Source organism: Trematomus bernacchii, unplaced genomic scaffold, assembly GCF_902827165.1.
Source record: "Trematomus bernacchii unplaced genomic scaffold, fTreBer1.1, whole genome shotgun sequence".
NCBI classification, from domain to species: domain Eukaryota; kingdom Metazoa; phylum Chordata; class Actinopteri; order Perciformes; family Nototheniidae; genus Trematomus; species Trematomus bernacchii.
Genome location: NW_022987648.1, coordinates 13,552,889 through 13,566,695, shown reverse-complemented (window position 1 = coordinate 13,566,695; position 13,807 = coordinate 13,552,889). Strand labels below are relative to the sequence as shown.

The following is a 13,807-nucleotide window of genomic DNA, read 5'->3' as shown; positions in this document are numbered from 1 at the left end:
AAATGCTGGGATATCAAGTTGTATATTTCCATATACAGCAGGGGTATTCAACTAAAATTCAACGAGGTCCAGTTAGAGAAAATCTCCCCATGCAAAGGTCCGGAACGTCAAAATGTCTAAGTTGCTTTATGAATTAGTGTGATATATATTGAAGTAGCCTGTAGCTTTATCAACGTCTGCATGTAATCAACAACTGACTGCCAATCAAATAAAGAAAGTACAATTCAAAAACAACAATATTTATTGTCAATTAACATTGAACTATACAGATATACAGTCAAATACTGTGGATGTGTGTAATGTTCCTCTCGGGCTGCATTTAAAAATAAAATAGAGAAAATAAATAAAATAGCTTTTGAAAATGTGTGCATCTCAAAAGTGCTTAATTTTAGATAAATAAAATAATAAAATAATAAAAAAGTGTAGCAGCAGCTTGAGTTTCCCTTTTTCTTTGTTAACCGTTTCACATCATGACTTAACAGTTTCAGCCGATTATAGAACAATATCAGTCTTTACACATCATAACAATTGAAAAGTTTTAAAGTTTCTCTTTCTTTCCCTCTTATATTGCAGTCCCTCACTCACTTTGTTTTAATTCAGTGCGAGAATTGAGCTTGTCCTGCCAGGAGTTTAAATCTGGGCTGAAATGGTGTCAGGGCCATTCTCATACACACATGCAGGTGCTCATTGGTTAGCCTCGGTTAGCCTGCCCTGGAACGATATTTAGTTTTAATTTTGATCCTGCTTATTTTTTGTGACCTCAGTTCTGACTTGAGAGGGAATGTTTGGTCAAACACTTTGTGTTTTGTCTCATAGTGGCATTTTGGCACTTTTAATGAGCGCCACGGTCTCTGAACAAATGAGACACACTGGTTCTGTGCTCCCAGTGGGCAGGATGAACATGAATGAGTCCGTCCACTCAGGGTTAAAAGCTCTGTTCTCACTGTCCACTTTCCTCTTCTTGGAGAGCGCCATGTGTCATTATTTGTCTCTCCCTGTCTGCCGCTAACTCTTCTCTTCACTCACTTTCCTCTCCGCTCCTGATCTGCCGCTCTCTCGTCTCTTCTTCTGTGTTTCTCTCCCTGTATCGCTCACTCGTCTCTTTCGCCCCCTGTCGGCGGCGGTTAAAATAGAATCGCCCCGTTTAAATCCCCTATTAATGTATTGATTATAGGTCCGGGTCCGTATAGGTCGGCGTCTGGATCCGCCTGTTGCTGACCTATGATATACAGTAATGCAACAGAACTGTCTGCCAGCCACTGTGCCAGGCAGATAGTTATTTTTCATTCGCTCTCTTCACACTGGCCCTATTCTATGGAGAAACATCCTTCCTGTCCACCTCAGAGGACCCTCTAGCATATGGTGTGTGTGGTTGGAGGTGTGTGTGTGTGAGAGCGGTCTGTTTTTGGGTGATGAGCTGGAATGGGACACAGGGGAAAAGCATTTCACCATTCCTCTTTTTCACTTTTTCAGTTAACTCGTTATTTTTTAGGGGACAAAATGCTCCATACAGTTAAATATCTTATATAAATAATATTCCTGTCATTAAAATTGCATGATTTGTTGATTGTTGGACTTTTGCTGCAACAATGGACATTCAGGGTTGTGTTGAAGCCTTTCACCAGTAACCGTTTATATCACTGTCTGCAGCTAGAATGCAGCTGAATCAGTACATCGTCCATTTGTGCTCTAATGTTTGAATCTGCTTTGTGAAAGTGTAGGTCACAGTGGTAATGAAACAAGGCTGGTTGAATAGGATGTTTTGCCTTGATGCTTTCTGTTTCACAGATTTCTTTTTGCGTTGTATGAATGCCACATGGTGTATAGACAGAGAATGAGCTTTGATTGGAGAATAAAGACTCTTTTAATAAGCGCTGTAGCCCTCTGTGCCTTAAAGGTAGGGTAGGTAAGAATGGAGAAACCAGCTCGAGTGCGCTAGAATTTGAAAGTACACAACCGGAAAAAATCTGCCCCTTCCTTCAGACTTCCTTACAGAGCCCCTCCTCCAACACACACGAACGCGCACATGACCAATGAGGGCACGAGATAAGTTTGTGCACAGATGGAAGGCTGACAGGCAGGTAGGCCATCCAGTTATTTTAGCCGGGCCGGCTAAGATGATTGGTCGTGCTTTTTACAGCGCCACGGCTTCCACAGATGACATTTTTTTATATATTTATTGTCAAAGCATTTAATGTATTCATTGCTATCGGGATGTTAACAGCATTCCATGGAATATAACAAAAAGTGTTTCTGAAGTGAATTGCCTACCCTACCTTTAATGCGACCTCTCAGCTGTAAATGTATTTCTGATAAATTCCTTTTTCATACTTGCTATTTACAACACTTAGCTAGTTTGAGCTCAGAGAAAAATAATTATCAGATAATTTACAGTACTTAATAATTACGCCACTTTCATGTACACACCCTTTGTATGATGAACATGGGTTCAAGTTATGTGTGAAAACACAAGGTAAATGTAAAATATATTGAATAGAGGTGTTGTGTTTTGGCAGTAATGAATTGCCTCTTTAGCAAACATTGTAATATTAAAATCATAACTAATACAACAAAGAATCAGCTGCTTTCTGGCAAGCCTGTAAACTTTAGACATACGATTCCAAAGATGCACACACCTGACAGTATACCGCGGTCTAACATGAACATGCAACGCATTCCTTCCTTTTCACCACCTAGCTGCTAATGCCTTTATATAACCTTTAATCAGTGAGCCTGCATACCAACATCCTGATCATGCCACTTCTGAACAGATTCATGAAGGACATAATCATGTGTGCGCTCCACAATCACTGCTGAAGAGCACATTTTGCGACTTCGAGCAATGACCAATTTAACATGAATGGATGCCCACAAAATGCGCACAACGAGAGACGTGTATAAGTCATTGTTTTTCTTTGTGAGTGTCTATTTGACAAATGCTTTTATTTACCGTATATATTAACATAATCAATTTAAAGTTCCAGAGCTTGCTGCTAGTTCACCAAACTAACCATGTAGTGCTTTTGAGGGGCTTACATGTACTTATTGGATGTCTTGGCTTAGTCAGCTGGGTGTTGTGAACTTTGCAAATGTCAGTCAGCTATGCATATGCAGCTGGCTGTTTTTATCAAGATACTTTGAGATTTAAAGAGCACCTAGAAACAGTCAGATACAGTTCATTCAAGGCATTCATTTGTTGAGGGGTTGATATTCCTTCCACAAAGCTCTCCTTTTAGGCAATGTCATTGCATCTAAAATGCTCAAAGACGTCATTGCGTCTTTGAGCATTAGGAAAAGCACTATAAAAATCCAATGTATTATTATTGCTCCTAGTGGTATGGCCGCCAAGCAGGCCGCCAAGCTAAACTCTCATGGTCCTGTTATCTACCTTAGCCCAGTCCTTTGGTTGTTTCTCTTTAAGAAATATATTGAGATGACTATTAGTTACAATAGCGGTACGTTTTCAATAATAACATTGTTAGTTTTGAGGCTTTCATGTTTGTTGGCATTGTGTTGCTGAGCTTCCTTTATACCTGCCTTGGTATACTGAGGTTACTTGTAGAGTGTAACATGTACATTGGCTTGTTTTAAGGGGGAACAGAACAACATTTTAGGTAATCTAATTCAGGTTTTCTCCACACACTTTCTATCAGCACCAGAGAATGGTAGAATTCACTTGTTAAGTGTTTGACTGCTTGCCCTGCTGTTCCTAATGTCATATTTTAGACCTAACTAGATAAACTCTTGTTAAACTTGCTTTTTACGGAGTATATGTTGTCTGCTCCAACTCCAAACCTTGAGTTTGTAATAATCTCATATCGAAATCCCAGTATATTTCACAGATTACATGTTTATCCCATCCACATATTTATGAACCAAGACGTATAAATTGCAAAGACTGCTGCTGCAGAATGTATTGTGCCATGTTACTTCCAATCTTAGGCAACGCCAACTCTGTAATTATGTTAACCTAAGCATAATCTTATTGGTCACGTAACTTCAACACTTCCTAGTTATCTGGACCTGCCTCCAGTGCAATATTAAAGGCAATTAGCAGTGCCAAACACACAAGGTTAAAAATACAGAAAAGCATTGGCAGAACCAGGAGGTTTTTAGTGTCCTGCGTCTACTCAAGAACTATTTGATATGTTGACTAGATGAGCATAGACTCTCATGAGGCTGGTCAACGGATGAAGAAAGTTGGTTCTGTCCTGGGATGCTCTGTTTGCTATCCCAAGAGTATGTGGGATTGAAAGAGTGATGATCGAGCTATCTTATAAGTTCAACACCTGCTACCCACTGCGTAGAACCTAAGTGCTTCTGGCAGCTCCTCCGGTGATGCTCCATATAGATTACATGAAAGAGACACCTTTACCTGCTGTTTGAAGTCTCTACAGCCACTGCTACCACAATAACACTGATCACCTGATTATCAGACATGCATAACATCCAGGTGTTTTTAACTGCATTTGACTTTTGCTCCCAGTTTGCCTTTAGACATCTGGTAATGTACTCTGCCTCACTAAACACTATCAGTGTCTGCTATTATAGGCCTACACAGGACATCTGCTATTCAACAATAACAACACAATAGGCTCTGCTTGATTCCAAATACAAGTGCATCTCTGTTGAGTCACTTACCAATTACATGTTTACTCATTTTAACTATTTCATTCCACTCTGCTGTGTTTTACTGTAGGCAATCTTGTTCTTTAGGTCACGACCCACCCTTTATGACCATTGGTGAAAGTAGAAATGAGGATGGACCTACATTTACCTTTTTATTGTATTACTTTGTGTCACGAGAGAGAAGTTGGCTTCTTTCTCACTGATATAAGCTTCTATATACAGTCTATGTGGGTGCCAGGAGAGCCTTGAATGCATTGCTTGGGATCTATTACCATCTTTCATTTCATAAGACTCAACATCCCATGGCATTTCTATAGAATGGATGTATCCCAAATATCAGAAAGAGATAAAAGAGAAACATGTTCTTGTTTTTACCTGAGTCGCACAGGTGCTAAAATTGTCTCTCTCCTTCATTAAGAAGAAATACATTTGGAGCCAACTGCTGATAGAGCTACCTAAGGCCAATGAGGTGTAATTAATGTAGAGCAGTACTTGGGCATGTGTTTTTCTTCCCCTGTAGGCCCAGTTCAAAAAGTGAGGTGTCTCCTTGCATTACAAATCATGCATATTATTAAGGCAGCTTAAAGCACTGTCACCAAGAAAAGGCCACATTTATGAGCCTCTCGATCTTAGCGTAAAGCCTCCAGACACCCAGATGGTCCACAGCATTTATTTCCGATACAAAGGTTAATCAAAGCTTCTATCTGCTAATTAGAAAACGGTGAATAATAAATACATGCTCATCATTCGATAACTTGAATGATTTTTTTTAAAGACACAATTGTTGCCCATTTGCAGTGAGTTCTGTAATCATTAAAACATGAATAGAATCACCAACCTTTAGCTTTTTATTCACATTAATTCAGAAAGAGTAAACTAATTAGAATGTAAGGTTTTTCTAATAGTGTTTACACCATACATGTTCTTTTTATATTTAAGTATTTACCAAATGGCTGCTTAAGAACCTAGGACATCACTCATTGCATTTTTGACTGCTGTTTTAAAGCCTTGAGTTCTGCAGAGTTGTTTGGAATCAGAAGTGAGCATTTTTGGACAAGAGGGTTGATTTGACCGACAGTGAGACCTGGTGAACCAGCTTAGCTAGGTAGCTTGGTTATCATGGTGCCACACTTAACTTTAACTGGTGTCAATTGTGATACTGAAGCTAGCGAATACTTATTGGAAAGAATTCTGTGGTAGTTATAATGCTAACAATTGATCAATCACAAGGTAGCCATACCCTAACCGAGCTCTGCCTTATTGTCTTATTTACTCTAAATGGGAGCATAATCTACAAAATGATCATCATGATGTATTTTAAAACATTTTAAACTAGTGATTAAGACCATGAGACTAATACATCAAGTTATAAGTAGGGTCATTTTCTCATATACATCAGACTTCTTTTTGCAACCAGTTGAGTCATACCTTTCTGGACATTACAAATAATCCAGTTTCACTCTCAGACCCAGAAGTTACTCTTTGTTGAAACGATTAAAATAACGAAGAAATCCCTAAAATACTAGTCTAGAAAGCTAGAGACAGAATAACAGTATACAGGTTTAAACAGTCAGACCCATGGGGCTGGCAGGTGTTGTTGTGACTGAACTGTATTCTGGATTTACCATTGTTTAAGAAATATTTAATTGGCTATTACGTGATATTAGAGCTCATTCACAAGCGTTTGTGTAAATATGTGATAAAGATCTTTCACCATTCAAAGTAAATGCAGAATGAAGTGCCAGTTAAACATCTCTGCTAACGCACTCCTGTCTGGTTCAGCTGTGTCCTGGTAATATAATACAAAGTAAATGAGAAAATGAAATTATTTCAGAGATGTATGGAAATAGCGCTTCATGGTCAATTTCCCTGCAATAGAGTCAACACAGCAGCCCAGGAAGGATGACAGGCATACATCTTGTAAGGCCTCGTAAGGTTCATTGACATTCTTGATGGTAAGTGAACTAGCTGGAAGACTGTAAGAGAGGGAGAGAGTATGACATGTAAACCAATTTAGTCGCTAAAATTAATTTTGGCGCAGTGACGGTCGTGTTTCTCGAGGCTATGGGTGAGTGCTAATGTGATTCTGAAAACATGGGAAAATAAAGCTGATATAACATTGCAGGTTCACTGTGAGTGTTGTACGATTGTGGCACTGGGTGTTGCTAACATTTTAATACAAGCCTACAGTACAACAATATTATGTTGTAGATAGATACCAAACATGGCCAGGGTTATTATGCATGCCAGGGAAATTTAGCTTGCTGCCTTATTTCAAACACAGTAAGAGGGTGAGTAGCTCCGTACGCCAAGTTCCACAGAAAAACATCTTTTGATTTTTCCCGTAGCATACCATGCTGCTTTGATCTCTTCTTTTTTTTTTTCTCGTGGCAGAGTCGTGCTCCCCTCAGGAGACCAGCTATATTATCCCCCCCAGCCTTAATTCATCAGGAAGTGTTAAGGGATCAGTGTGTCAGCTCGGCTTAAGAGCAGATGACAAACTGAGACTTCTCGCTGCCTTGATACAGTCTCTTTTGCTACCGTATTTTATGCTTTCCAAATCAACGGGTAATTTGACATTTGTTGATACAGTGTGTTGGTTTATTGGATCAGGTTGTTTGTGGCTGCCTTTAATCTTACATGCTCTAATGCAAATCATTTACAGTCGCTTAGATGTATTTTTCCAGCAAAAACGAAATAGATTTTTGCAGCAGTATGTCTTTCCTGAGCACAAATAGAGTCTTACTCACACAGGCAGTCATCCTAATGGTGGCTTTATGTGTTGGCACATTTTCAACTTTTCTTTTCATGGGTGTACTTGAGAGGTCATCATCACATGGGAATAGACCCACTGTTCTTCATAAGGCCTATTGTTTCGAACTCATCCGTGGGCCTTTTGACAGTTATAGCGCGGTCTATTTGAAGTTGTCGTCACACTATGACAGTTAGTGAGATTTAACGAAGACTGTGCTCCTCTCTAAGGCTCTCTCTGTTTACAATAATAAGAATGTGCCATTCCTGCAGAGGGGTGGTTGCTGCCTCTCATGTGTCTTTCTGTATGTGTGTTTACTTGTATACATATACATTGTTATACGCACCAACAGCCTATATTTACATGATGTATGTTTGCATGGAGTTTTTAGCACGTTTGAAGTTGTATTTCGTTTTTCTAAAGAGAAAAAATGTAGAAAGTTTCCAAATAGTGCAATTTACTTTACATGCAATACACGTTTGCAGAGACATTTCAATGCACAGACATTTTTTTGCCATTTAAGAACAGAAATTAGGATACTTTTAAGCTGATCCTGGGCGAGTGCATGAAGGAATGAATGAAGACAGATGATATGCCTATTTTGGTTTCCAGGGGGCTTTGCAGCATACATACTGTATAGCTATGACCATTTGTCACTGCATTAAGCTTACCATATTTCGCTTTCTGTGAGACAGATAGACCAGTATCTTAGGTTTTATCATTACAGGCAGCAAACTTAGTTCTGTCTTGGGTCAGGGATTTTATTTTATAAAGTTCCTTTAAATGTGAAAAAATGGTTTTCTTGTCGACAACTCAACAATCACTTCTAGTAACCTTGTTTGGATACAGAGCACACAGCCTCTCCGATATATGCTCATTCGCGCTGACTTCCCTCTCGCCATCTCAAGACAAATTAATTTCTCAGAGTTGCCTTCAGCTGCAGGGCCGGCCATTGCACAGCTGTTGCAACCAACTGCAGCACTTTAAAACTCTTTCAACTCTATGAATCATTCAGTTTGGCAAAATATCTCTAGATTCACTGCAGATGATGAAGTATTTCATCCTCGTATACCGCCATTAATGAAACACTCAGCAGCAGAATGCAGTTTTTCGAGAAAAAAAATCTAATTTGCGCAAAACTATGCATTGCTGTCACTGCGGGCAAAATCTAAACTAATGATCATATCATTGTTCTTCTCTCCCCTGCCCAACTTCTGGCTTGTCATGCACTGCTAATATGGACATCCACGCAGGCTCAGGTCAGTGCCGTTCATTCTGTACATATACTCTGCTATAGCTAATGAAGACTAAATGCATGTTGGATGTGTCACATACACTCCTGTGACCCTTTTGGTCGAGAAAAAGAACATTAGTTTAAAAGAGAGTGATACATGGATGTGAAGTGCATTGGGATGACATTTCATCTGCGTATTAACTGGAGAGACTCAGATTGGCATTTTCTAAAGAAGGACTTACTATACACAATTATTCCAATAGTAGGATAAAGCTTTTGAGGGTGTGCAGAGCCGTGTAATATCATTTTTGTATTAGCTATCAAAAAAAATATTTTAGAAGTGTCTAAAGCCGAGCAGAGGATAGAGATTAATCGATATTGCTCATTTAACCAATGAGAGATGTTGGTCTGTATTAGCTGATTTTTTATGATAGCCTGTTCATCTTCGTAAATGTGTGCGACCTAAGATGTACTTCAGTCTAGAATCCAGTACTTCTGTGTCCGAATGCACAAGCTTTACCCACCGAAAAAACGTTTGACACCTTTTGTGTTATGCCACTATAACCAATGTTGCGAGTGTAATGGTCACATGATTTCTGATTAAACAAATTGTATAGGTGCTCAGTAAAAAGTGTCTGCATTTCAGGGAAGTAACTAGATTATTGTATTGCTTTTTTTGAAAATGTGCTGTTAAGCTGGAATTGTGTTTCTACAGTAGTGGTGTAGAAAGTGCAGAGCAGTTGCCAGTTTACCCAACAGGGGCATCTGCAGGCACAGATGGGAGATGATGAGGGTGTGTAATAGGCATCTGTGTGGCCTCTAGGAGAGGGAATACTCAACGCTCATTCCCTCTCTACAGTCTGCAGCACACACACACACACACACACACACACACACACACACACACACACACACACACACACACACACACACACACACACACACACACACACACACACACACACACACACACACACACACACACACACACACACACACACACACACACAACACAGTTGCACACCCATTACAGCTTGTCATAGCTTTTTCCGCAAATTGTCCTCTAGAGTATACCTTTTACTGTGGCAGACTGTTACATAGATAGAGAGTAAACATGTGTTTACAGGGGCATTGCGCTAGCTGCTCCCTTGGTAACAGAGCTATGCCAGAGTCACAGGTTGAGAGGGAGGAAGAGAATAGGCTCTACATCCAGCCAACTGCATCTTCGGCTGAAGGGCCTTACTGCCATGGTCATTTTCCTTTCACACATCGCATGCCGTTCCCTCCATATTATGCATAGGTCTTATTAAAGTATGAATAGTGTTAGTCATAATACATTCGTGTCCTTTCCTGCAGTGCTCATTTGTAAGTTCAGAGCCCCACTGTGGTAAAAGGTGCTCTTTTCTTTAGTTCTGGAGTTGAATAATCCTTTTCATTTCTGATACTCACATTATATTCCAACACTGAATGTAGAAAATATCAGGGTCCTTTTCAAGATACAAAAAGGATTACTGGGTAATGTATACTAAACTAACGTCCACAGGAAAGAAATGTCATTAAGGGCAAGTGTTTGATTTTGAATACAAGAAGAGAATGCTACCATATGATGTAATTTCAAGAGGCATGTTGACATATGGTTTCAAGAAAAGGACAAGAAATTATACCTTGTTGCTTTTTCTCTTAGTTTTACATTATGTATTGTGTATTATGAAAGTGAAAGTGTCCCAAATATGTTTTATATTCCCCAAAACTTTCTATAATCCCCCATGTGTGTCCTTTTCCTTGTGTGTATGTGTGTGAATTTGTTCATGCGTGGGTTTGCATGCACGTGTGCAGGTGTACGAGGCTGTGCCGTGCCACAGTGACTGCGGCCAATATGAGTGGAGGATCGAGCCCTGGTCCATTTGTACCATCAACACTGTGGACGACCTGCCAGCCTGCGGGGAGGGAGTCCAGAGTCGCAAGATCAGGTCAGTGAGCGGGTTAGCTTGGCGCGCTGCTAGCCTGGCACCACAACACACACTGGCAACAGTCCTGTAGCTGGCACTCACACCCGTCCTGACACTTGCAATACCAGGGGAAAACAAACAGTTGAAACAAACTGCTGCTTACTAATGAGAGTTGTTAGGTTTTCCACAGTGCCTTTTTAGTGCTGTTTAAAATTGCCACAGAGGGAAGCAGTGAAGGTATGTCCTTTTTTCTGCAGGAAACATGTACAAGTGTTGGTTTTGGATTATGCTCCATCAGAGGGTGGGTGTTATTGTGTGAAAAGCAATTTAATTGGTCTTGTTTAGTATAAGCCTACCTTTGAGTGTGAGGTAAATTAGTCCCAATCAACTACCTAGCTGTTGAAAAGGCTTATAAATCTGCATTTTGGTAGACCAACAATCTTGGAGTTAGAAATTGCCTTTTATTTTCCACATTTTTTAAATGTGCATACAGTTTGAAACTTGAACACCTGCCTGTTTTTCAGGTTTGTCACATATTTTAACAGTACCCTCAGGAGTGAAAATATGCTAAAAGTGTATCTGATTTGTGATGATGTGATTTGTGATTTACCACACACACCATTATTTTCTAAATATCTAATCTGTTTACAGCCTAGGGTCTAGATTCAATGGTAAATATTACAGTCTGTTTTAATGCAATACTCAGTCTTTTGAATAAAAAAAAAGAGTGAAAAGAGTACTTTTTATCTAAAACCCATTTCAGTTTTATGCAGCAACGTATTTGGAGAGCCTAGACACATTGAAAACAAAAATTGTGGAGACTTTCGAAATAAACAACTTGCAAAAACTCAACTGTAGAAACTTAGAAATGTGTATGAAAACTCAAAAAAGGACCCACTTAGGAGTGCCCATGAGACTAGTTATAAAGCTGCATCTGCTGCTCTGCTAGGTGTGTGAGGCAGACTGCAGCGAGTGGGGAGAACAGCACGCTGGAGGACAGTCTGTGTGATCAGGAGGAAACCCCCCCCACAGCCCAGGTCTGCTTCCTGGCCTGCCCCAACGACTGCGTCATGGCACCCTGGGGTCCCTGGACCAACTGCCCTGTGGTGAGAAGCTGAGATTTACTGACTGTTTCCTTGGTTGGTTGATAGGTTGACGTGCAAAGTGGGATCATTTATTGGTATCATTGAAAACATGTCCAGTGTCATCAGCATAAAAGCGAACACAGTTTTTTCAGAGAGGTTTTTAGTTTTTTTAATAACACATTTTTAAACATCCCTGACATTATTGGTGTATTTGCAAAACATAAATATTGTATTTAATATCTTAGTGGGAAGTTATATTTGACATGTTTTTCCATTTTGTCATGTAGTTAAATATTTATTATTTAATTATTTTTCTTTGTTAATATTCAGAAAAGTAAGCTAATTGTTTAAGATACGCTAAAACAAAATGTCTGTCTTTCTCACTTTCTAAACCTGTACATATCATGTAAAATGAATGGGTTTTGGGGCTGCTGGTCGTAAGCCATCACATTTCCAAATGTCAGTTTCAACTGGTTTGTGACATTGACATGTGTGATGTTTGTAATGTAGCACATTTTTAGACGCCACTCCAATTATTTAGTCTTGCAATAGATTTAGCAATTCAAATGATCAACAGCTGCAGATTAAAACAGTCAAAAAAACAAGAATGTTTCATCAGTCTTCCTAAAAAATGTAAGGTTAAAAACATTTTAATTACACATGATGGAGATGTTTGTAATTGTTGCTAATAAAAGTAAATGTTCTTAAGATCTCTTGAGTGCATCCACCAGCTGCTCTGTAACCTTGTGTGGTTTGAAACTGCTCTTTTGGTACTGCAAATGAAATTGAGTGTAATAATGTGCCTCCAATTTTCGATGCCCTCAGTCTTAAACTTAGTACAGGTCCCCCTGTGTGTCCAGCCCCAGGCTACTGGTCACCCGGCCACATAGGCGTGTTATATGTTTCCTGTCAAACACAACAGCTCAGTGGGCCGGAACATTGGAGTCAGAGCAAGAGCAGAGTGGGAAAAAGAAATAGAGAGAGAGATTACTTACTTAGTCCGAGTTTTCTTCACAGACATTTTGTCTCATTCAATCTTTTAGTGAGCAAGCTTTGGCAGACATTTTAACATCAGTAAAAATCAGCCATCTAATGAATTGGCTTATAAAATAATGCTTAAACTGTTCACTAGAAAGCTCATTAAACTGTGACAGCCTTATAAACTGTTACTGGTGATTTGTTTCGACAGTTAAATCAACCCAAAAAACATTTAACACACGTAGTGCAATACAGTGGGTAGAGAAGGTGACAGTTGTATTTTGATCTTTTTTCATCCCTCAAATGACTTCTGAAGTAGGCAGAGCTCATAAACAAGAATTCAGTCTTGTTTTACAATGAAATGGTACCGCTTTAACAATCGATTTGAGGACACTAGGAAGCAGTGAAACTCATACCATAAAAAGATGTAAGATAACTTGGGATGTGAGATTTTACACAATGGTAATGAAACAATAAAATGTATTTTATATTACACTATACCGAGCCCTTTCCCAATAGAACAAAACACATCAAAGTGAAATTATTCTGCTCACAATTGTCTGCATGAATTGAACTGCAACGGTTTCAAAATCTAACGAAGGCTCTATACATTTATACATCATTGTTTTAATTATAAAACACCACTGGTAGAAGAAGAGTCAAAGGTTAACAGTTATTGCATTCTACAAATGTTCTATAAACCTCACATTTGCAAAACTCCTCAACTAAATCTTTGCATTAAGTACAGAATAAACCCACCATGCTTTCATAGAGAAACACCTTTGTGACAACTGTTGAGTGGGTCATTATTCATCAAGACATTAATGCTCATCTTAAAAAGACACATCCTACTTCCTGATGACCTGGAAGAAACATAAGTGTTTTATTTCGCACACTAACTTTTGTGAACACAGAAATGTTTGGTGTAAAAAGGCTAGTCCACTTAATGAACATGGAGTAGTTGTACAGCCCTGGGCCATTCCTGTACTCAGCTGGAATGAGCATTGTGGGATTGTGGGGGTCCGAGGGTGACACAGTAATGCCTAATAACACTGTAAGTGTTTTATGTATGTAAAAGCCAACTGTGTCAACACAAATGCTATTATGGGGGATCGCATTTAGCTCCAATACCCTCTAGAATAGAGCAAACCCATACAATCGATAAAAAACCCAGTGCAAT

General features: G+C 39.3%; 1 protein-coding gene across 1 annotated transcript in view; it reads left to right on the top strand.

Moving 5' to 3' along the window:
- Window positions 1–13,807, top strand: part of thsd7ba (thrombospondin, type I, domain containing 7Ba) — a 144,206-nt gene that overhangs the window by 110,130 nt on the left and 20,269 nt on the right. Inside the window, exons 16-17 of the mRNA XM_034134432.1 lie at window positions 10,452–10,585; window positions 11,514–11,670. Of these exons, the coding sequence (XP_033990323.1) occupies window positions 10,452–10,585; window positions 11,514–11,670 (291 nt within the window). The remainder of the gene's footprint in view (window positions 1–10,451; window positions 10,586–11,513; window positions 11,671–13,807) is intronic.